The following is a 21,704-nucleotide window of genomic DNA, read 5'->3' on the forward strand; positions in this document are numbered from 1 at the left end:
CAATTAAATATAGGTTGAACATGTTTTGCAAATCATTTTATTCAGTTTTTATTTATGTTTAATACAACGTCCCAACTTCATTAGAATTGGGTTTGTACATAGATAATCATATTACACCAACCATATACAGTAGAGCTGGATAAGTTAGAGTAAAAAAGTGTGCTTCATCAACCCGAATCATACTTTGACCTTACAGTCAATATTCCCGCCCACCAGATGACGTGTGGGCCTACAAAGAGATTTAACAGGAATCTAATCGATTTGGTTTGGAGATTCTGCTTGGAGATAAAGATAATGGTGGGACCAGTGGCTGTTCTCCTTCTGTTCCTGCTGCACGGCTCTCTGACAGAACATGGTAACTGATCCTTCAACTTTCTTTGGCACCAGTAGTGAAGTGAAAATGGTTGTGGTTTTAGAACATCAGGTACAACAACTGGATTTCATGAACCCTCACTAAAGACCAGGTGGTCAAAGTAGCAAGAACATTTCTCAGAAGAACCCCAGTTTGTGTACTAAAAGGCACATTTGTAATTTGTTTGTGTAGTTTTTCTTGACAGCCAGCGGGCTTCAGAGGTTCTGATCCGAATGCGACGAGCCAACCAGATGTTTGAGGAGCTGAAAAGAGGTAAGCGACCTGCTCCCCAGGATGAACGAACCAAACCCAGTTGACATGGATCAGAGTTTGACTGTTGTACTCAGGGAACCTGGAGAGAGAATGCGTGGAGGAAATCTGTGACCATGAAGAGGCCCGAGAGGTGTTCGAACAGACAGACAAAACAGTACGAGTGCACTCGTTTTGACTTGGTGACTGTGAGAGCTACTTAGAGTTTAACTACAAAGTGTCATTTATTTTCAGGAAGACTTCTGGCAGAAATATCAGGGTAAGTGATAACTTACTTTAAGCAGCTGGTATAGTAGGGTTGCCCTACTTTTGCAAAAAGTTGTAGTTTATGCTGTAGTTTATGATTACGTTCAATTCAAGTTATTTGACTTGTCGAGAAGTTTAATCAAACACGAACAAAGTCCAGGGCAGCTGAACACACACAAGTACACAAACTGCGGAAATCTGTCCCTCTACAGACTGCAAAGGAACAACACTGGTACGAACACAATCCAATATCAACTTGGTCCAAGATTGTATAAAAGGTAAAAGCAGAAACAAGGAAGCGCAGTTCGTGTGTTCTGAATATCGTTACTTCACTGTATGTGTTTTTGTTCTCAGGTACCTGTATTTCCGGCAAAGGACTCAACTATGAGGGAAACATCCATGTAACTAAATCTGGTCGGCTCTGTCAAAAATGGAGTCAAGGCTTCCCACATCCCATAATAAGGTATCAGCTCCATCAAGAGAGGCACGCAACACATGAGCTCAAATGGCTTTTCTTACATTTTTTTTTTTGTACTTGTATTTTAATAAACGGTGTCTTTCTGCAGGGAGTTTAACGCTTCAGAACCAGACAGCATCCTAAAGGAGAACTACTGTCGGAATCCAGACGGTCGAGACGAAGGACCCTGGTGTTTCACTCAGGACCCAACAGTCCCAAAGGAGACCTGCAGGGTTCCAATATGTGGCAAGTCCTGTTAACTTTAGTCATAATGACTTGGTTCAGCCAACTTTGTTAACTTTAAGCCACATTACTGCAAAACAAGGAGCCATTTGGATTTTCAGTTTAGTTTGTAATTGAGTGCACAAAAAGTTGTATTTGAATGCATCAAACTGCCAGAGGGCATCAAACTGCCAGAGGGCATTATCAACTATTTAGCCACTCCTCACTGTTACCTCTAGGGTTAGGGTTAGGGTGCATTTGCGGCCCAGCGTAAAGTTTGGGCACCCCTGTTCTAGCATTAAAGGTCCCGTATTTTGGCTATTTAGACCTCTGTAGAGTGACTCTCCTACATGGACTTAGTATAAATGTGTCAATGTCATTTAAAAAAAAAAAAAAGACCTTGGTTTTGTCATACGAGTGTCCCGAAAAGGCCCCTCTGACAGCTACTTCTGTTCGACCATTTGTGTATTCGTTTGGCCATATTTTCCTAAGACCGCCCCCTTTCCTCTAATTGCTTTGTTCATATTTGGCTAAGACCACCTCTTTTCCTCTGATTGGTTCCCTCCGCGTAGAAGACCCACTTGTGAGAGCACACAGAGAGTTTGTTATGTTGCAGGGTAGGTGGAGACCATTGCTAGTGATGTAGATAAGCTAGAGAAATTAGAATTACCTGATTTCAGGCCTCTAGGGAAAAGGAAAAAAAAACATCTGGAACTCAGGAATGCGTGGACGATTTTAATTCATATTTCACGTTTACTAAAGCACCATAGAGACAATATTACATCCCAAATACTAGAATAAGTTGATTTGGCAAAATATATCCCCTTTAAGATACATCACGGGTTCGATGGTTAAACCCATGCTACAACTTCCGGGAGGTGCTACTGTATATATTGATGTTCCTTCAAGGGGAACACTTTGTTCCACCCACTGCGGCCCCTGCACCAAAAAGGACGGATGAGTGTGTAATGGATGATGGCGTAGAGTACATTGGCGACCTGGCTGTCACCCTGGGGGGCCACACGTGCCTGCAATGGTCCCTGCCGGAAGTCAAGAAGCTGAGCCAGGGCAAGGAGTTTTTACCTGAAGTCAGTCTCGAGGGCAACAAATGTCGTAACCCGGACGACGACCCAGAGGGCCCATGGTGCTATGTGCAGCAATCTGGGAATGTGACACTGGATTACTGCAACATCCATCTTTGTGGTAAATATGATGCCAGTGGCACCACTTCAACCAATGCAGCACACCAATGGGAGCTCTCACCTGTGTGTCTTTTTACATGCAGAAGAGCAGCTAATTGATTCCGAATTGCCGGTAGAGTCAGCCGGCCGCGAGCGGTCAGTCCATGCACCCGCAAAAAAGGCATTTTTTAACCCTCGCACCTTTGGACAAGGGGAGACTGGTAAGACTTTACTCCTCTGATTAGATAGCCATAACATGAGCAAACACACTGAAGTTGTCTCATATCTGGTGGAAAAAATGATGCTCCTGAGCTCGCTGTGTTGCAGTGTGTGGAGAGCGGCCCCTGTTTGAAAAGCTGAACAAGGAGGATGTCACCGAGAAGGAGCTCCTCGAGTCATATCGACAACAGCGCATAGTTGGGGGCACCGACGCCGAGGTGGCCTCTGCGCCATGGTAAACAGACTTGAACTACCACAGAAACTTGAGTTCATTACTATCACAACCTCTTGCCTACATTACCAAGGCTTGCTTTAGTCAGTGGTGGAAAGTAAAGTATAAATACTGTACTTAAGTAGAATTTTTTTTGGCCACCTTTCCATTAAGTCACAGCTCTGTCAGACTATGTCTACTGTATGGGAAGATTTACCATTAGGCAAACACAGGCAATTGACTGGGGCCCCAAAATGTCAAATACAAATAAATAAAGAGGTTTTTTTTTTCAATTTAAAGCAATTATTATTGTAATAGTCTTAATTCATTTGCTTAAAAACATCAAAATGCAAACTCTTTCATAGTCGTTTTGAGTGCCGCGCTCTCTTGTCATGCAATGAACTATTCCATCTTTTTACTGTGCATGTGCAGACTTGGAGAGTGGCACTAGCAGAACAAAGTTGTTGGCATGTTATGTGAAAAATGTAGTTATCCCAGTGAAGCAGAGAAGGCAAAAGGTAAAACAGTTATTATTATAACTACGAGGGTTTCAACCTTTTGGATGGTGACACTGAATGAACATAACCGAAAACTGTCTCTTGCCAGTTGCAGTAGCACTGCTGTCGTTGTCAGCTGGGGAGGATCCAGTAGAGATGGAGTTGAGAATGACACAAATTACATTTTTCCTCATGAAGATGTATCAAAGTGGTTGATATGGTAATCATATCAAACGTTGATTTACTTCATCAGATAGATAGGTGATTCACTTCATCTTCATCATCTTAAGGAATCTAAAGGAATATCTATCTCAGGAAATGAGAATTTTCTCCAATTCCCACTTTTTAATTGAGAACAAACAATATTCCAAATCTTTGAAGTACACGGATGTGGAGGGCCCCATGGTTGGGTTTGCCTTGGGCCCCTAATTGACGAAATACACCCCCTGGTCCTGCGAGATATGAAGGTAAAATGTATCCTTGTCCACCAGGCAGGTGATGCTATACAAACGAAGCCCACAGGAGTTACTGTGCGGCGCCAGCCTTATCAGCAACCAGTGGATTCTCACAGCCGCCCACTGCATCCTGTATCCACCCTGGAACAAGAACTTCACCACCACTGACATCTTGGTGCGCCTGGGAAAACACAACAGGGCCAAGTAAGACAAAACCTTCCCTCGCCACCACAAGCAACCATGGGCAACGTGTTGGCAATGCTGTTCGTGGGTTTCTTGCTTTTCCAGGTTTGAACACAACATTGAGAAGATCGTGGCGATTGACAAAATCATTGTCCACTCAAAGTACGACTGGAAGGTGAATCTGAACCGAGACATCGCACTACTGCACATGAGGCGGCCGATTGTCTTCACCGACCAGATCCACCCCGTCTGCCTCCCCAACAAGAGGGTGGCCAAATTGTAAGCCCACACACCAATGTAGTTCATCAGGCCCTTTTTCTTCCCATGAGAGAAGACCATGAGGTGGTGGTGCTGAAGGAAGACTCCGCTGACATAATATCGAACAGTTTACATTGTCAGGGCCAATTGGTTGGGACATAGGTCTTCTTGTAAAGCTTACATTAGATCAGGTCGTTGAAACAACATCTTACTTCAAATATGATATTTTCTGTTTCTATGTAAAGAAAGTGCAATATCCTTGGAAATGGCCACAACAATATTATGGCTCCATCTGGTGCTCTCCATCAGCCCCTTCTAATCTTAACATAAATCCCTTTAAGGAATATAGGCATCTCACCGGGGCCTTCTTTTAACATGCCGGAATCTTAGGCCTGTCGAACTGAGCAACATAGTCGAATGCGACTGAACTGTCACGCATTGTGCGGAGGTTCTACAACTAGTTTACATGGGTGGCCGACTGTCGGCCACACTAGTTTTGCTGCAATTCTCAATTGAAATTACAGCTGAGTGGCATTGTAGTGTTTTACAATACTTAACTATATTTATACATTCATATGTACCGATGGATGCGGCACGGTGGGCGACTGGCTAGCACACCTGCACAGTTCTGAGGGCCGGGGTTCAAATCCAGCCAAGCCTGTGTGGAATTTGCACGTTTTCCCAGTACCTGTGTGGGTTTTCAGCGGGTAATGGTTTCCTCCCACATCCCACAGACATGCATGGCAGGTTAATTGAAAACTCTAAATTGAAATGTGAGTGCGAATGGTTGCTTGTCTATATGTGCCCTGTGATTGGCTGGGAACCAGTTCAGGGTGTACTCCGCCTCGCCCAGAGTCAGCTGGGATAGGCTCCAGCACACCTTTGACCCCAGTCAGGATAAGCAGTAAGGAAAATGGAAGGATGGATGTACCTATGGCTAAAAAGTGAAGCTTGGGGAGTCTGTTGTTGAAATGCACAAGTGCAGTCCACATGTGGTGACCGTTTTTAACAGCCTCTCAAATACCCACTCTCGGCCCCAGAAATCGGCTTCCTTGACAATTGCACCACATTGTTTGTGGTTGAATAAAATGACATTGAAAACATTGTTTCCCCATAGGAACACTGGGGGCCATGATTTTTCCATTGCAGCAAGTTAGCATGTGTGCAGGTGTGAGTCACTGATTTGTTCGGCCGAGTCACGCGGTATGCAGCGCGTCTTGTTTGTGGTGTTTTCATAAGCATATTTTGTGGCCATGACAGATTAATGGACTTTATATTGACCGATTGCCGACAGACTGATGAATGCAGAATTCAAAGGTCGAGTGACCGGCTGGGGAAACCTAAAGGAATCCTGGGGCTCGTCTGGGAGAGCTTTACCTTCAGTTCTTCAGCAAATCCATCTGCCCATCGCAGATCAGAGAACCTGCAAAAGCTCCACCTCTATCAGGATCACCGACAACATGTTCTGCGCTGGTACTACTTTGTTCCACTCCAGGTTTTTTGCATCTTCGCGGCTAGAATTAACCTGATTCCTTTTTAGGATATAAACCTGAAGACACAGAGCGAGGTGACGCCTGCGAGGGGGACAGTGGTGGACCATTTGTGATGAAGGTAAAAGGGACACCATCATCATGATTGATCAACTCTATTCAGCCTAGTTTGAAAGTGTCCTTGTTGTTGCAGCATCCAACAGAGAACCGCTGGTACCAGATTGGCATCGTGTCATGGGGTGAAGGCTGCGACCGTGATGGGAAGTACGGCTTCTTCACGCATGTTTTCAGGATGAGCAAGTGGATGAGGAAAGTCATTGAGAAATCTGATAACGATGAATAGATTGCAAAGCAAATTGATGCAAATGAAGTTACTCCCATTTAGAACTGACATTGATAGGACAGAACATGCAAAGACAATAATCTGCAATTACAATAAAATGTGCATTTCAATGAAAATATCAGTAACAAAACTAATGTATACAAGCCATTTCAGACTTGCTGATAGCAACATTACCAGAGGCGGCGGAACAACTTTTGGTGGTGGGAGGGGCAGTACTTTGGGAGCACTTTTTACCACCCAAAATCCAATCGTCGACGGGGGAGGGGAAATTGAAATTTTAGTTGTGAAAAATGATATTGTGGCAAATCACACAAACATGGGGGCAACAGTATTTGGGGGGCACATTTTACCGACCAAAAACCAACCGTCAACGGAGAGGGGGCGGGGGATGCTGATTAAGAAATTTCAACCCAAAATCCATTTGTCGACATGCCCCCCCCCCCCATCTGAACACTACTTGTGTCCAACATTCATCGGGCACATAAACATGTCTCAACTAAACAAACACCGTAATGAGATGTAGTTGGCACTACAAATTATGATTGATTGAATGATTTGTGAAATAAACTGTCTTCTGAGAATGTTTTTGCATATTTTATTGTTTCTTAATCACTGGTATCAATTTCAGGATTGAGAATTATTTTTTTTTAGATGAGCTTAATTACAGTAAAATTACATAAGACAAATTCTAGAGACAGACTGATACAGGATTTTCAGGGCCAATGCTGGTAGAGTGCTGAAAAAAACAAAAACAATATCCAATATATTGGACACTAAATGAAGGTATTGGCGAATAAAGTAATGAAGAACATTGATATACACACTATATATACTGTACAAGAACACAAACTTTATTTCCTGATGAATGCCGTTTGGGTGATCAACTGATGAAGTTCTGAAGCATTATTTGGAATCCCAGGCACATTCCTGGCAATATCACTGGTTCTAGGACACACACTGCTGCACTATGAATGGTTGCTGTAACCTGGTAGAACACGCCCTACTGCTTCCAGAAGGGAAAAGATGTGACTTAAGTGTGGCGGCATTAACATGAATCCCACTAATCCTGACCCACCCTAATCCTAACCTTAAAACATCCTAAACTGCCTTAGCCCCAACCCTAGCCAATCATGTTGTAGTGGGGCGTGTCTTGCCAGGAACGCACATGGGATTGACAACGCATTTCTGAATGGTTGGCGGAGAGGTACAGAATCAGCAAGGATTTTGCAGAGATGTTTTGGCCTGGAATAATTGGGAGTGAGATGGAAGTGCCCTTGAGTGTGCCTGATGGTGTCCTCTGAAAAATGAAGTCAATAAAAAATAAGTAAAGGTTTCTGACCATTTAATGCCATTGTATTAAAAAGGCACAGTGCCTTCCGCAATGAACTGGTTCACATGCAAGAAGATGCGCCAACCAATACTGCAGAAAATTCATTGAAGCTGGGGGTTGTATAAAGGGGGGTTGGGCGTTACTTTAACCTTACTGATAACCTGTGGCACATATTAAAAAGGAAGATCTTTGAGGGTTGGAGACCAGTGTGCCTCTGAACAGAGACCATGAGAGGCTAATCTTGCATCCTCAAATGAGATACAGGCAGAAACTTTTACAAATTCGACTTACAAATTCAATGGATGAGGGAGTTGTTAAGGTGATATTGAAGTGCGGCTCCATTTACATGGAATTTGATTGGAAAAGTTGTTTTGGGTCAAAGAGATCTCTATGCAAATGACAGATTTTTCAGAAATGTCTTTACAATCAATTAGTGTTTTTTTCTTCAAAATTGTGCGTAATGAATTCATTTGTTAAACTATTTCGTGTATATATATATATATATATATATATATATATATATATATATATATATATAGTTGTCATTGTGGTGACAGTGGTGTCACAAAATATATGGTTGATGATAAAACTAAAATTACATTCAGAGTAGACTGCTTTGACTATTTAAGGAAATTTACAAAAACAGTGTATGCATAGTAATTTGAAACAACATAGTCCAAAATAAAAATAAATAAAAAAGGTGTAAATGAAAATGTACACTGTGTCAAACTTCATCAGTTGCCATAGCTTCACCGCCAGTTGGCTTGTGTGTCAATAGATGTCTGTTTAGGTGAGTCCTGCGAGTGTAGCTCTTGGGACAGGAAACGCAGGCATATGGACGATTGTTGCTGTGACACAACAAGTGTTTCTTCAGGTCGAACTTCCTCCGTAAGCATTTTCCACATTCGGGACAGGAGAAGGGCTTCTCGCCTTGAGCCCAAGAATTTAATAAACATCAATCAGTCACGTTTACATCTGCAATACAAAATTTCAAGGGCCTGGTTTACGAAAATCACAAAATTCAGAGGCTAAATTGCATGTTCACTCTCCAGGTGCTAACAAACTGTCGGGCTCAGGATGGAGCAGGGATGACAGCAGCATGCCGCAAGCTTGCCCATATTTGGCGCTGGTAGCGAAGCGACCGAACAGGAAGTAGGCTGGTGCCACTGATTTGGATGTAAAGGAGCCTGTAGCTCAGCAATATAGATTTTTCATCTAATTCTCTGAGTATTTTGTGCTTTCTGGTAGAAACATGGAAAATTAATTGAGCTGCAATTTTGCTTTTTAGGCAGATGCAATCCTAGTGCGCCCGGTTAGTAGATCGCTTCTGCATCAAGTTTGTGCCAAATTTTTGCATGTGCAAACCTTTAGTAAATCAGGCCCTTAAGAGACTGCAGAGCAGTGGAACCTACCGGTGTGGATGCGACGATGTTCACTCAGGTGACAGGAGTTGGAGAAGGACTTTCCACATTCCTGGCAGGTGTACGGCCGCTCACCTGTGTGAACCCTCATGTGTTTCTGCAGGTCACCACCGGACGGCCAGCCCTTGCCGCAAAACGTGCATACGTACGGCCGCTCCCCGGTATGCTGCCGCACATGCACATTTAGGCCGGCAAGCGCAGTGAAATCTTTGGAACAGTAAGGGCAGCGGTATGGCCGCTCGCCACTGTGCGTCCTTAGGTGGCCCTCCAACCCGTGTTGTGTCTTGAAACATTTACCGCACTGAGGGCACAGGAAGCGACTGTCGGTGTCGTGACTCGCTCGGTGGGACTGGAGGCCGGTGAGCGAGGCGTACATCTTGTTGCACTTGTCGCACTGGTATGAGCGTGTCGTGTGGGAGCGCTGGTGGATACGAAGCAGAGTCACACCTGCAGACAATCACGTGTCAAAAACACAGTGACATCACGCAAGAACGTCTGATCAAGTTTGTTGCTTTGATAGATAAATTAGTAAATAATTATTTCCAAAAATCGGCTTTGAGCCGTTTATTGCCACTCCCGGTTGAAGTTGACTGTCAACCTGAACATAAAACAAAGACAATTAGATGTTTGTGTCATTTGAAACATCAATCCATCCATCCATTTTCTGAGCCGCTTCTCCTCACTCGGGTCGCAGGCGTACTGGAGCCTATCCCAGCTATCATCAGGAAACTGGGTACACCCTGAACTGGTTGCCAGCCAATCACAGGGCACATGCAAACAAACAACCATTCGCACTCACATTCACACCTACGGGCAATTTAGAGTCGTCAATTAACCTAGCACGCATGTTTTTGGGATGTGGGAGGAAACCGGAGTTCCCGGAAAAAACCCACGCAGGCACGGGGAGAACATGCAAACTCCACACAGGCAGGGCCGGGGATTGAACCCCGGTCCTCAGAACTGTGAGGCAGACGCTCTAACCAGTCGACCACCGTCATTTGAAACAACCACACAATTTTGCCCTAAAGGCTGCTAGATTAATGCTAACACACAATGAGCAAACCCATAGAATGGCTAATAAATAGCATCTATGTTGTGGTGTTATAACCCTTAAAGCAATGGATATTTCAATACAAACCGTGGAACAACCCATGTAGACACAATTTAACAAACAGTACTTAAAGTAATATATTGTTTATCTTCTGCGAAGAACAACTAACTTTAGTTCCATACAGAGGAGCTGAGACTGTCTCCTTGGAAAGTGTGTGTCTGTCATATACTGCCCCCAGATGGCCAAGGCCCCCACACCAGAAGGGGCAGAATAATGTCCACCGAGCCCGCTATATGCGGAATGTTATGTGAGCAAACCCAGATAAGAGGATAGCTGACTAACGAGCATGACTATGGTTTTATGACTTGATTGTTTGAAGCCAAATTTGATAGTTTGTTTTCTTTATGGAGGGTGTCTTCCAACAAAAGCTAAAAACGTGTTTTTATTTATATAAATATATTTTATATATGTAACGACTAACGAAGGTTAACCATCAAATATTGTAATCTTTGGTGGCTCAGTGGTGACATCTTAAAAACAGACATTGAAGACATTTAAAGTCCCAGCAGTTGCTTTGTTACGGCCCCCTTCATTCACTATTCACCCAAATTGGGAGGAAGTGCTTCGACCGGTTTTGCCGAATACGGAAGCAGGTTGTGCATATACCGGAATAAAGCAAAGTATGACAAAAAAAATTGCAATTCTTTTTAATTATGTCATGACTGTTATGTCTCCTGCGATTGGCTGGAGACCAGTTCAGGGTGTACCCCGCCTCTCGCCCGAAGATAGCTGGAATAGGCTCCAGCACGCCCTCGACCCTAGTGAGGATAACCGGAACGGAAGATGAATGAATGTTTTTATAAAGTGCAATATTATTGAGTGCTATTTTTGTCATTGAAAAAAATAATGTTGTTGTTTTTGGGAGGCTGGAACAGATTAATGGTATTTCCATTCATTTCTATGGGGAAAGGTGATTTGAGATATGAGTGTTTTTCAGTTACGAGCGTATTTACGGAACAAATTAAATCGTATCCTCAGTCTTTTTCTGTACTTCGCCTAAGGTACAGTGTATCTCTGCCACCTCTGCGCACGTTACCTGAGAATGTCTGCTCACAGAAACGGCAACGGTAGCACGGCTCAGCACCCTCCACCGAGTGAGTCTGTAGATGCCGCAGCAGCTGCGACTGCGAGCTGAACGTCTGTGAGCACACGGTGCAGGTGAGGTTTAACGGCCGGTGCCGCAGGCTATGGGCGTCTCTCTCTTTGGCAGAGCCAAAGTCTTTGCCGCACTGGCTGCAGATGAACCAACTGCTTTCCTTGTGTGTCTGCTTGTGATTGGTCAATGTGGACAGGTGAGGGAACTCCTTGTCACACTGGCCACATCGAAAGACGGGCCGGGCACGGTGGCTGCGCTGGTGCGCCTGCAGCTCGACTTTGGTACCGAAGACACAATCGCACTGGAAACAAAGATGGCTTCTGCTGGAGCGTGTGTATTTGTGTTGGGCTTCTGAAGAGGGGATGTCCTCATCACCGGTGTTCGCATCAGCCTGGCACTTTGTTATCCTTGTGGCAGAGGCAGAGGCACAGGACTTGCTGGCTTGCAGGTGACGTATCACCTGCAGACAAACAGCTCATCAGTCTTGTCACGATAGCAAAATTCTGACTTTTCCACTATAACTGCATAAAGTACCTCAATACAATCCAGAAACAATACCATGGCAAAAACCTAAACCATCACTAAAAGCAGTGGTTTTAATTACTTTATTAGATCTTATTTTACCTTTACTTTTATTCCTACTATAGGTTTTAATTTTAAATTGAATTTGTCAAACTAAATCTGAAATGATCACACTGAATGTGAAAATATATAATTGGAATTTACATTGCAGATAAAAAATTCTTACATTCCACTTTTTAAGATTAGACTTCAGTTCCAAACTAATAAATTCAATTTCAAATTATACTATTCAGATTAAATTTTTAAATGCAATGTTTCAAATTAAACAATCCAAATTCAAATTATGTTTTTCAAATTGAGTTTTTGAATGCAATTAATTAAGTGCAGAAATTGAAATTCAAATATAAATGATTCAAATTTAGTTCCTGCTGGCACATATTTCATCCCATATTAGCTTTACAGTAAATTTCAAGTGGGAGTTGTAATGTGCTGTGGATTCAACTTTAGTCTTCAACAGTTGCTTCATGTGGGGTCCCTCCACGCTTGACATACTGTTGTGTGGCGCCCCAGAGGCTGCATAAGGTACACTATCGTCTACCGCAGTGCGCTCGTCCGGCTTTCGTTCTTTCCACATACCAATACATATTTTATACGGGTGACAAATAAAAGAGCTTGAAGCAAGCACACGTCACTTTTTAGGAAAAAAAATGTCTATCTGCCTAAGTACTTGTATCGGAATCACGTATTGTGTTACTTTCCTAGAACAGCTTGTTCTTCCTGATCTAGTACTGCTCGTGGCACTGGGGACAGACACTCACTTGAGAGCGGTAGATGAAATGTTTCCCACACTTGGGACATTTGTGAGCCACTCGCTGAGAATGTTGGGAAACACTTGATATAGCATCAGAGCCCGGCTGATCTGACACATGTCCTGATGGATTTCCGTCTGAGTCCTTTGCTCTGTTTGGGAAAGTTGATTATAGAAAGAGCCCAAGTGTGGCATAGGGGACATCAAGCAGGAAAAGAGCTCACCTGACTGCCTCCAGGTTCACACGTGGGACTGAAGCCACAGCTAAAGCGCCGAGATTGGATTTGGCTTCAGCTGGTGATGGCATCTGGCCTGTCACAGTCCGCTGTGTTTCATCTTCCGTCATCACCGTTACCTCAACATCCAGGGCGGCACTCCCCGTGTCAGTTTGGGAATCTGATCGGACTTGTGAGCTGAGGAGAGGAGGCTCAGGATTGGTCAGCTTTGTGATGAGGGGGTGGGACCAAGCAGAGTGGAGGATCTTCTCTGTGTCACAATCAACTATGGAAAAAAGGAATGTTTTTCCAAATGTGGCTTCAAACATCAAGAAGCACAGCTGGCCAGGTTGATGATTTCTACCTGCAGGAGTGACTTGACCCAACTGACAACTCTGATTAGTCAATAGCATTTTCAGCTCCTCCCTGTCAGCCACACTGAGACAGTCACCCAGGCCAGCGGAAGCAGCACTGAGCAATGACGCTGTCTAAAAAAAACAAAAAAAACAAGCGTCTATACTTTGTTCACGTGTGTGTAATAGTGAGCAGCACCTGTTGACAGTTTATTGCATAAAAGCTGGAGAGCACATTATGACACCAATTATTATTTGTCCCACTTTTTTTCCCCACACGCTTCTGCTTCCACTTTTCTCAACTAATTCAAACGTCAAAATATTAAAGATTAGTTATCACTTTCCCCATTCAAAAAATTCCCAGAATTTCACATTTTCCACCTGGCAAAAAAAAAAAAAAAAAAAAGTTTATATGAATGAGACATCCAACAAAAAATGTTCCCCATCTTTCCCATTCGAAATCCAAACTGTTCAGCTCCTTCAAAACATCTTGGGAAGGGAACTATTTCTGACCCTCCCCCAAATTTTCACAATAAAATTCCCAAACTAAGAGATATTTTGCAGATTTAACTTCTCCTTCCACATTTCTGGACCAATTCAAATCATTCCATTTTGAAACTGTTCAGAATATCTTGGGAAATATTTTTCACATTCCAAATGCCACACTTTCCACAGTAAAATGCCGACATTTTCGCAGTATAATTCCCAAATTCAAGAGATATTTTACAAATGTACATTTCTTGAACAATTCAAACCATTTCATCTTAAAATATCCAGTTCGTTCATGACATCTTGGTAACTATTTATGAAATTCCCCAAGTTCCTAAATTTTCCCAATAAAATTAACAAATTATGAGATATTTTCCACATTTACATGTACCTCCTCTGTCCACATTTCTTGATGGATTCAAACCATTCCAACTTTAAACTGTTCAGCTCATTAAGAACATTTTCGGATCTATTTTTCACATTCCCAAAATTCCACACTACGGTATTCAAAATAAATGCCAATATTTTCATAACATTCCCAAATTTAAGAGAGATTTTATATATCCACCTCTTCCATATTTTTTGACCAATTCAAACGATTCCAACTTGAAAATGTTCAGCTCATTCATACATATTGAGAACTATTTACAGGATCCGAAATAGTCCCCAAAATATTTTGGATAGAAATTGCTGAGATTTGTTGAGCAATTTTTCTAAATGCTGTTTTGGGCAATAACTTGAATAGAAGTTCTACTAAGTACTAAATTACTGTCTAATTTTATGTTTTTCTACTCTAAATTTTAAAACACTTTACTCCATATATAGAGTCATAGTTTGACCTTTTGAACATGTCATGCATAGAGAGAATCTTTGGCTTGTGAGAAAGCAGAAATCCTATTGTGGCAACCTTGCATATTGTTCATGAGTCTGTGGTTACAGATTGTCCAGGGGGCCGCGAAGGACGCGTGTACGGGTAGCGAGGGAGATGGATGTTGGTGAAAAGGACAGTTGGCTACCGAGCTGGTTAATGTTCTTCCCCCTCGTCCTTCCTTGGTGATAACAACACAGGGCCATGGAGGCAATGATTAATTACTTAAAATGCATTGACACCAGATGCAAGAGAGCTTTCGCCTCCGAGACTCAGCAGCCGGACAGCCATAATACTGTGTACCAAGCATTCACCGCCGGTAGTATCCGGAAAACAGGGAGGTTGGGCGAATGTTTAATGTGGACGTTTCGTTTTATTTTTACATTACAGTGTTTATCGCATCGAATTTAAGAAATTCATTCCCAGTATTACAGCCGGTGGGACGAGTCAGCGTTCAGTGATTTCTATAACAAAATACAGACGTTCCCTAACATTTAACAGGTCTGCTTTTGACCAATCAGTGACTGCCGAGCTGTTTATTTCTGCCTGCCACGCAGTTTTAATATCTGTTATCAATCCACACTCTTATCTTCGAGTTACAAGAAATAAAAGGTTGGATCTTTGCTTTGAGAGCTGCTGAACGCTAAGAAATTTTTTTTATTGTAAACTTTAAAAAAATACATCGCATACTGTAGCAATGGAAATTGAGGAATGCATTGCAAAAGACCTCATTTTGCGTCTCATTAAGTGATGCGATATTGGATATTTCGGACTCCGATTTATGACAGTCCCCAAAATTCTAGAATTTTTACAATACAATTCCCAAATTAAGAGCTATGTAAAATATCTCCTGATTTAGGAATTGTATTTACTTTTACCTCCTCTTTCCACATTTCTTGACTGATTCAAAACATTCCAACTTTAAGTCTCACATGCTACATTGCAACAATTCAATAAATTCCATGACATTTCAGTTCAGCATCATCTAGTCAGCATTCATACTCAGTTTCTATAGAAATTGCATTCTCTAGTTTTATTTATTGTCTTTTGATACTTCACAGAAAGTGATTTATTGGATTTGCATCTACATTCGCATCCCAACAATACAACTCTCATCCATCCCATAAACTGGAGAGTACCCGTTTGAAGTCGGGGACAGGAAAAAGCTGTTCGAGCCTGGCCAGGAAGTCAGAGAGAAGCATCAAGAGAGCCTCGTCAAACGTCTGGTTGAACACATCCTTTAAGAGCAAAAAAAATAAAAACAATTTAAAAAAATATATTTTTTTTAAAAGAGCATGAAAGGACAGACTAATCGAGGCTGCTGCATGTTCCTGTTGTTGCTGCTCTGACCTGCAGGAGACGCTGTCTATCCACCGGACTCACTTTATCAGTCAGAGTCAATAGAGTAGAATCACAATTGACAACCTGTGATTCTGTTCTGAGCTGGGGAGAAATTTTTTTTTAATAAAACAAATATCATAAAAGTGAAGCACAATTGATATTATCACGTCGGCTTCACAATAGCTAGGTTTCCATGCACAAATTAATGATATTTATAAACTTAAACTCACATTAATCCACCCACCTTTTCAACACTTCTCTGTGAAGTCCCAGTTTACATGCACTGGGTTAAATTCGATCTTTGGCCAGACTGGTACAAGTGGAGGGGTTAAATGGATAACGTTACAATTTTTGACATCTAAAAATGAATCTATCCTTTTTCAAAACCGCTTATCATGTTCAGGATTGGGGATAACTGGAACCTAGCCCAGCTGACATCAGGGCTAGGCAGACTACACCTCGGACTGGTCGCCAATGCCAATCAATCACAGTCCACAAAGAGAGAAAGACAACCATTCACACTAGCATGTCGAATATTAACGAGCGGGAACTTAACCCACGCTGCCTACACAGAAGTCAAGTGGATTAACCATCAGCTACCTCCTCATGGAATTATTGTTATTATTATTGCTTAAAAGTCAAGACTGGTATGTATGATGTGTAACAGATTCACAGCACACTGGTTGGGAATCACTGGTTAAATATTTACACTACGGTACTTCTTGTAGAAGCTCATCACACTCACATATTTACTATTTTTAATTAGGGGAACAAGAGGCACAAAGTAGAGTATTCTATGTTTGTTTACTTGTGTCATTTTTTATTTTAATGGACTAACAAAATACAGATTTATTATTTCAATAAAAATCCAGTTTGGCCATAAGACATGCTTGTGTATTTGTTTTTGTTTGTTCATTCACTTTGACTTGAAGTGAGCTTCAGGCTCTCCACAGCTCCAGTGAAGGCAGAACCTCGGTTCACTAACAAATCAGTTGACAAACAGATTTGTCTGGACAAATATTGCTTGGGTTTACCAACTATGCTTCCTGCCATCCATGAAGATCGCACGTCACATATTTAAGGTACAGTATATTACTTTTGCTATAAATTAGCCCTCAGTATGGCTCCCAAGAAAGTAAAATGTGAAAGTGATTGTGCTATTAAGGCATGCACATTCTCTTTTACTATATTTTTATGTATTTTCCTATGCAGTACTATTTTTCTTGATTTTCATGAAACAAAAAAATTGTGTCGTTTTTTTTTGGGGGGGGGGGGGCATAATGGATTGGTAGCATTTGTATTCATTTCAATAGGGAAAGTTGATTTGAGTTACATGCGTTGTCACAGAACGAATAAAACCCGTGGGTCAACACACCACCGTGTATATAAAGTCTAAGGGTGTTAATTCATATTTTAAAAGTTGATTAAGATGTTTACATGCATTTTAATTGCTTAAATTTATGTATTGCAGTAGTTTATTTTTTTGTACGTGCAAATGATTAAATCTGAATGGAAAAAGTGAATAAAGCAGAGTCTAACTCACCGTTGCAACGGAGATGGAATGAATCCTGTTATGGTGGACTTGGTGGTCAGTTTGCAACTCAGCATCGTAAAGGCTCACCTGCAGTAAAACATGAAACTTTGATGCTTGTATTTTTTTGAAGTGCAATGGTATTTACATTTACACATCTGGGATTTTACTGTGGTGAGGACAGAAATGTCACAACCGGTGCTTTTGGTTTCATAAACAAACAAAAAAACAGGACAAGATTGTTAAGAAGGATTGGGCGATGATGAGACGCATACCTTGACCCTGAGCGCAAGCAGCAGCAGGCTCCTCTGCTTGTCTGTCAGCAACTGGGGAACTGCCTCCGTCATCAGAGACACAAAATCTTCTAGAATCCCATAATGCTCGACACTCTGCTGCTCTGCCACCTGCCACATTGCCGCCGTCAGCAGACGAAGAGGAGGGACGAGGAGACGCAGGGAGGACAAGGAGAGTGGGGAGGCTGTGGAGTGAGAAAAACGATGGAATGACACGGACAATATCATCCCATTCACACACATTAACTCTGTTACATCTACTTTAGTAAAGCTTTAAATTAAATGTAATTGTCAGAGCAGTTTTAATAATACATAAGACCCCCGCATACACACGGTTCGGCACCTGCAGATACACCTATTTGTTGACACACCCCCTCCCAAATTGTATTAATTATTTTTTGGGGTGGGGAAACCCAGAAAATGCTTATTGACGGTTTATGCTCGTTTATTAAAATATTTTGGGGTTTCAAATAAAATATTTTTCTCCAATGCAATTATAATGGCCGACAATTATCCGCAGATATTTGCAATTCGCGGTCCGGCCCGGTCCCTTTCTCCTCCCCTGTATGGCAATGTATTTTTGACTTTTCCTTGAGTGTTTTTTATAAGTGAAAATACTTTTACTCTGTTAGTAAAGAGTGACAGTTAAAACCAGATGTTTAGATACACAATATAAAAAGACATGCTGTTTTTTCTCACTGTCTGACATGAGATCAAACTAAACTAAACTCTGTTTTAGGTCAATTAGGATTATCAAAATTATTTCTATTTGCGACATTCCATACTAATGAGAGGCAGATTTTCTTATAACAATTTTTCATTACTTTGTTCAGTCAGAAACTGTATGACTTGGGTCAAACGTTTCAGATATCCATTTACAAGCTTCTCACTTGTAACCAGTTTGGCAGTATGCTTCGGGTCATTGTCCATTTGGAAGACCCATTTGTCCGCAAACTTTAACTTCCTGTTTGATGTCTTCTGATGTTGCTTCAGTATTTCTACATAATGTTCTTTCCTCATGATGCCATTTATTTTTTGAAGTGCACCAGTTGCTCCTGTAACAAACAACCCCACAACATGCTGCTGCCGCCCCCGTATTTAAAAGTTGAGATGGTGTTCTCGGCTTCAATTCCCAGTCTTTCCAGGTGGCTGTGGCCCAATTGGTAGAGTGGATGATCCAGTTCGAATCCTGACTCCAACTGTCCCTTTGCATGACACTAAACCTTAAATTTCTCCTAGGGGGCCTGGCAGTACCTTGCTTGGCACCCCCGAGCTGAAAATAACTGTTTTTGTTCAGTTTTCACAGCAAGTATAACATTGCATCAGTCAATGAGAGTAAGCTATTTTCAAAATAACATAGCCACGTGGGGACTGACCAAAAGAATCGACTTGTAAAAAAATATATATATATATATATTAAATTTGGATGCAAGCTAAATGCTCGTTATCCTGGTGAACACCTTGGGATATGCTGTTTTTTTGTTTAGTTTGTTTATTTGTATTTTTTTATATAATAGCAGGGATAGCTTACCAAGATGGCGCCTACCAGTGTGGTCGCCTCGGTAGCGCGCTCTCTAGTATTGTTTTTGTGTTTTTCGTCCGTCTTTGGAGACCTTACACGACTCACTTACACAAGGGGAGACCTGCTCTCAGTGACTGTTTTTTTTTTTTTTTTTTTTTTGTCAATGTCTTTCTGTCTCCAAAGTGTTCTGTAAATTGACTGTCTGTTGTCGTACTATAGCGGCTCCAACTACCGGAGACAAATTCCTTGTGTGTTTTTGGAAAATAAATATGATTCTGAGTATGCAACCGAGCTGAAAACTTGTAACAATGCGACGTAAGACTAAACATATTAAAATGAGACATAATTCCATAAACGTTATTACTTATAACTCCCATCATGAGAAATTCGGATATTTGCCTAACTGAATGCAAACAACCAGATGAATTATGAGGTTTTGTTTCATGGGAATGGAGTACTCGCGACACACATGCTAGCTGTGTAACTACTACATCCGACAAATGGCGACAAAACTCTCCTGTCATAATTACAAAAACTAAATGCATCGACACGAACCCATTTTCCCTTCTTCTCACAGTCTGTAATTTCAAGAGCGTAATAATGCTGACAAGTTAGCGGGCTTCATTTAATGTTCCACGAACGTCTGACTTCGCCGCCATCATACCGGAAGTTAAAGGTTTGGTTGTGGTACACATCCGGCCTGAGCCCTCACGCAGGCGTAATTAGAATTCCCACATAGTTTCTAGGCAGGACACGCCCTGCTCCAATATTACTGGCTCCAGGACACGCCTCGCTGCACTATGATTTGGAAGCTGCATGCCCGTAAAACGCCCTACTGCTTCCAGACAGGAAAATATGTATGGATGATGTTCCCACCAGAAGTGGGTAGAGTAGCCAAATATTGTACTCAAGTAGGAGTACAGTTGTTTTAGAATAATATGACTCAAAGTAAAAAGTAGTCATCCCAAAATTTACTTGAGTAAGAGTAGGAAAGTACTCAATGAATAAACTACTCAAGTAAAGAGTAACTTGTAACTTCTGATTTGTATTTTTTTAAATCAGAGCATGAACATCAAATAAAATAAAGAAATAATAATATATGGGAATCGACACACATCTGCCGCCATTTAAATTTTAAACTGCCCCAAAAAACAACACATGCATTGGGCCCTACAGAAACATTGCTTTATTCACTTAAATGACTTCATAAAGAAGCTGTTTGATGACCAGATTGAGTGATTTTTTTGTGCGTCTGCGACACCCTATGAAAGGGCTAATTTTGACATATCCCTGCCAAAACAAAAATAGAAACATCTGCAATTTACCGCAATGTTTTCTCAAGTTAGAAGTCGGCTGAAATAGTTTGGGCAGTCACAATTTAAGAGCTGCATGACAAAGCTGTTGTTTTTTCAGAGTCTGGAAAGTAAACACAGTCGTGCAGTTTATTTTTTCCCCCTCCAAAATTAGTCATTTTGATTGGCTCACGAAGGCTACGTGGGAAGTTATGTGACTGCCATGTGTTGCCTGATTGGCGCAACGGACACCCTATGCGGAAGTCGAAGATGGAGTCTAAAAATAGACGGACACACTCAGGAACTGATAAATAAAAAGTATCAAATGGGATGGCGATCATTGTAAAAGGGGGAAAAGTATCGATGCGTCGTCACATAAATACTCAAGTAAAAGTAAAAAGTATGGTGCATTTAAAGTACTCTAACAAGTACAGTTTATGGAAAATGTCACTTGAGTAAATGTAACGGAGTAAATGTTACACGTTACTACCCAACTCTGGTTCCCACTAACCGTAACCAACCCTAAGCCTAACCTTAACCCATCCTAAACCGCCTTAAGCCCCAACCCTAGCCCTAAACCTAACCAGAACAAATGTCTTCGTTTTTATGTCGTACAAATGTCATCTCGTTACATCTGCGTAGCGACGCAGGAACCAATCATGTTGCAGTGGGGCGTGTCAGGTCTAGAAACTGCGTGGGAATCTTACGTGGGAATCCGAAAAAATGCCTCACGAGCTCACAGAGGAGAATAGGGCGATACGACACGCCCCTTGAGTTTCGTGCCTACGGCGATACGACACGCCCCTTGAGTTTCGTGCCTACGGCGATACTAAGCTAGGGAGGTCAAAGTCGTCAGCACAATCATTGAAAGGACGGCAAGAAAACCGAAAGACCATGCAAGCACATTGTGTTCCCTACTGTTGCACACAACGCTATAAAATGGGAAGTGGGATAACCTTTGACAGGTAAAAGTGTTTTTTTGTTTTACTTTTTTTAAAAAACTCATCTGTGTTAATGGTACACGCTTTGGCCTTGACAAAAAGAAGCAAATCTCATGAAAATCGATTGAGAAGTGAACAATTTGACTAAATTTCAATGTCCATATATTGGCTTCTATGGGAACGACGA

At 41.8% G+C, this 21,704-nt stretch overlaps 2 protein-coding genes across 6 annotated transcripts; one reads left to right on the forward strand and one right to left on the reverse strand.

The window, feature by feature from the left end:
• The first annotated feature begins 294 nt into the window (after nt 1–294).
• f2 (coagulation factor II (thrombin)) lies at nt 295–6,384 on the forward strand. Its single transcript, XM_061693595.1, has 15 exons — nt 295–355; nt 545–625; nt 700–779; nt 857–881; nt 1,081–1,146; nt 1,223–1,331; nt 1,435–1,571; nt 2,457–2,750; nt 2,833–2,949; nt 3,056–3,182; nt 4,147–4,314; nt 4,399–4,572; nt 5,846–6,024; nt 6,092–6,162; nt 6,235–6,384. The coding sequence occupies exons 1-15, from the start codon at nt 295–297 to the stop codon at nt 6,382–6,384; spliced, it is 1,839 nt and encodes a 612-aa protein (XP_061549579.1).
• A 594-nt stretch (nt 6,385–6,978) lies between these two features.
• On the reverse strand, nt 6,979–19,953 carry LOC133406546 (zinc finger protein ZFMSA12A-like). Of its 5 annotated transcripts, none has more exons than XM_061684245.1 (11): nt 19,840–19,953; nt 17,745–17,947; nt 17,482–17,559; nt 15,948–16,040; nt 15,737–15,835; nt 13,252–13,375; nt 12,897–13,173; nt 12,683–12,824; nt 11,283–11,802; nt 9,127–9,582; nt 6,979–8,644 (listed from the first exon to the last, which is right to left on the reverse strand). In XM_061684245.1, exons 1-11 carry the CDS (start codon nt 19,841–19,843, stop codon nt 8,439–8,441), a joined length of 2,202 nt encoding a protein of 733 aa, XP_061540229.1. In that variant the 5' UTR covers nt 19,844–19,953; the 3' UTR covers nt 6,979–8,438. The 5 variants fall into 5 exon arrangements, with proteins under 5 accessions (XP_061540229.1, XP_061540212.1, XP_061540203.1 ...); XM_061684228.1 differs by having other exon boundaries at nt 18,653–19,953; XM_061684219.1 differs by having other exon boundaries at nt 18,587–19,953.
• Between the last annotated feature and the right edge of the window lie 1,751 nt (nt 19,954–21,704).

This window comes from Phycodurus eques, chromosome 1 (genome assembly GCF_024500275.1).
Source record: "Phycodurus eques isolate BA_2022a chromosome 1, UOR_Pequ_1.1, whole genome shotgun sequence".
In the NCBI taxonomy this organism is placed as follows: Eukaryota; Metazoa; Chordata; class Actinopteri; order Syngnathiformes; family Syngnathidae; genus Phycodurus; species Phycodurus eques.

Excerpts from the sequence above, each read along its gene's own strand:
- f2 (XM_061693595.1), top strand. The coding sequence starts at position 295 with ATGGTGGGACCAGTGGCTGTTCTCCTTCTGTTCCTGCTGCACGGCTCT. Across the intron at positions 356-544 it reads CGGCTCTCTGACAGAACATG|TTTTTCTTGACAGCCAGCGG; the intron begins GTAACTGATCCT and ends TTGTTTGTGTAG. Across the intron at positions 882-1,080 it reads CTTCTGGCAGAAATATCAGG|ACTGCAAAGGAACAACACTG; the intron begins GTAAGTGATAAC and ends GTCCCTCTACAG.
- LOC133406546 (XM_061684219.1), bottom strand. The coding sequence starts at position 18,782 with ATGAGGAAAGAACATTATGTAGAAATACTGAAGCAACATCAGAAGACA. Across the intron at positions 11,803-12,682 it reads ATTTCATCTACCGCTCTCAA|GTGATACGTCACCTGCAAGC; the intron begins GTGAGTGTCTGT and ends GTTTGTCTGCAG. Across the intron at positions 8,645-9,126 it reads ACATCGTCGCATCCACACCG|GCGAGAAGCCCTTCTCCTGT; the intron begins GTAGGTTCCACT and ends CTTGGGCTCAAG.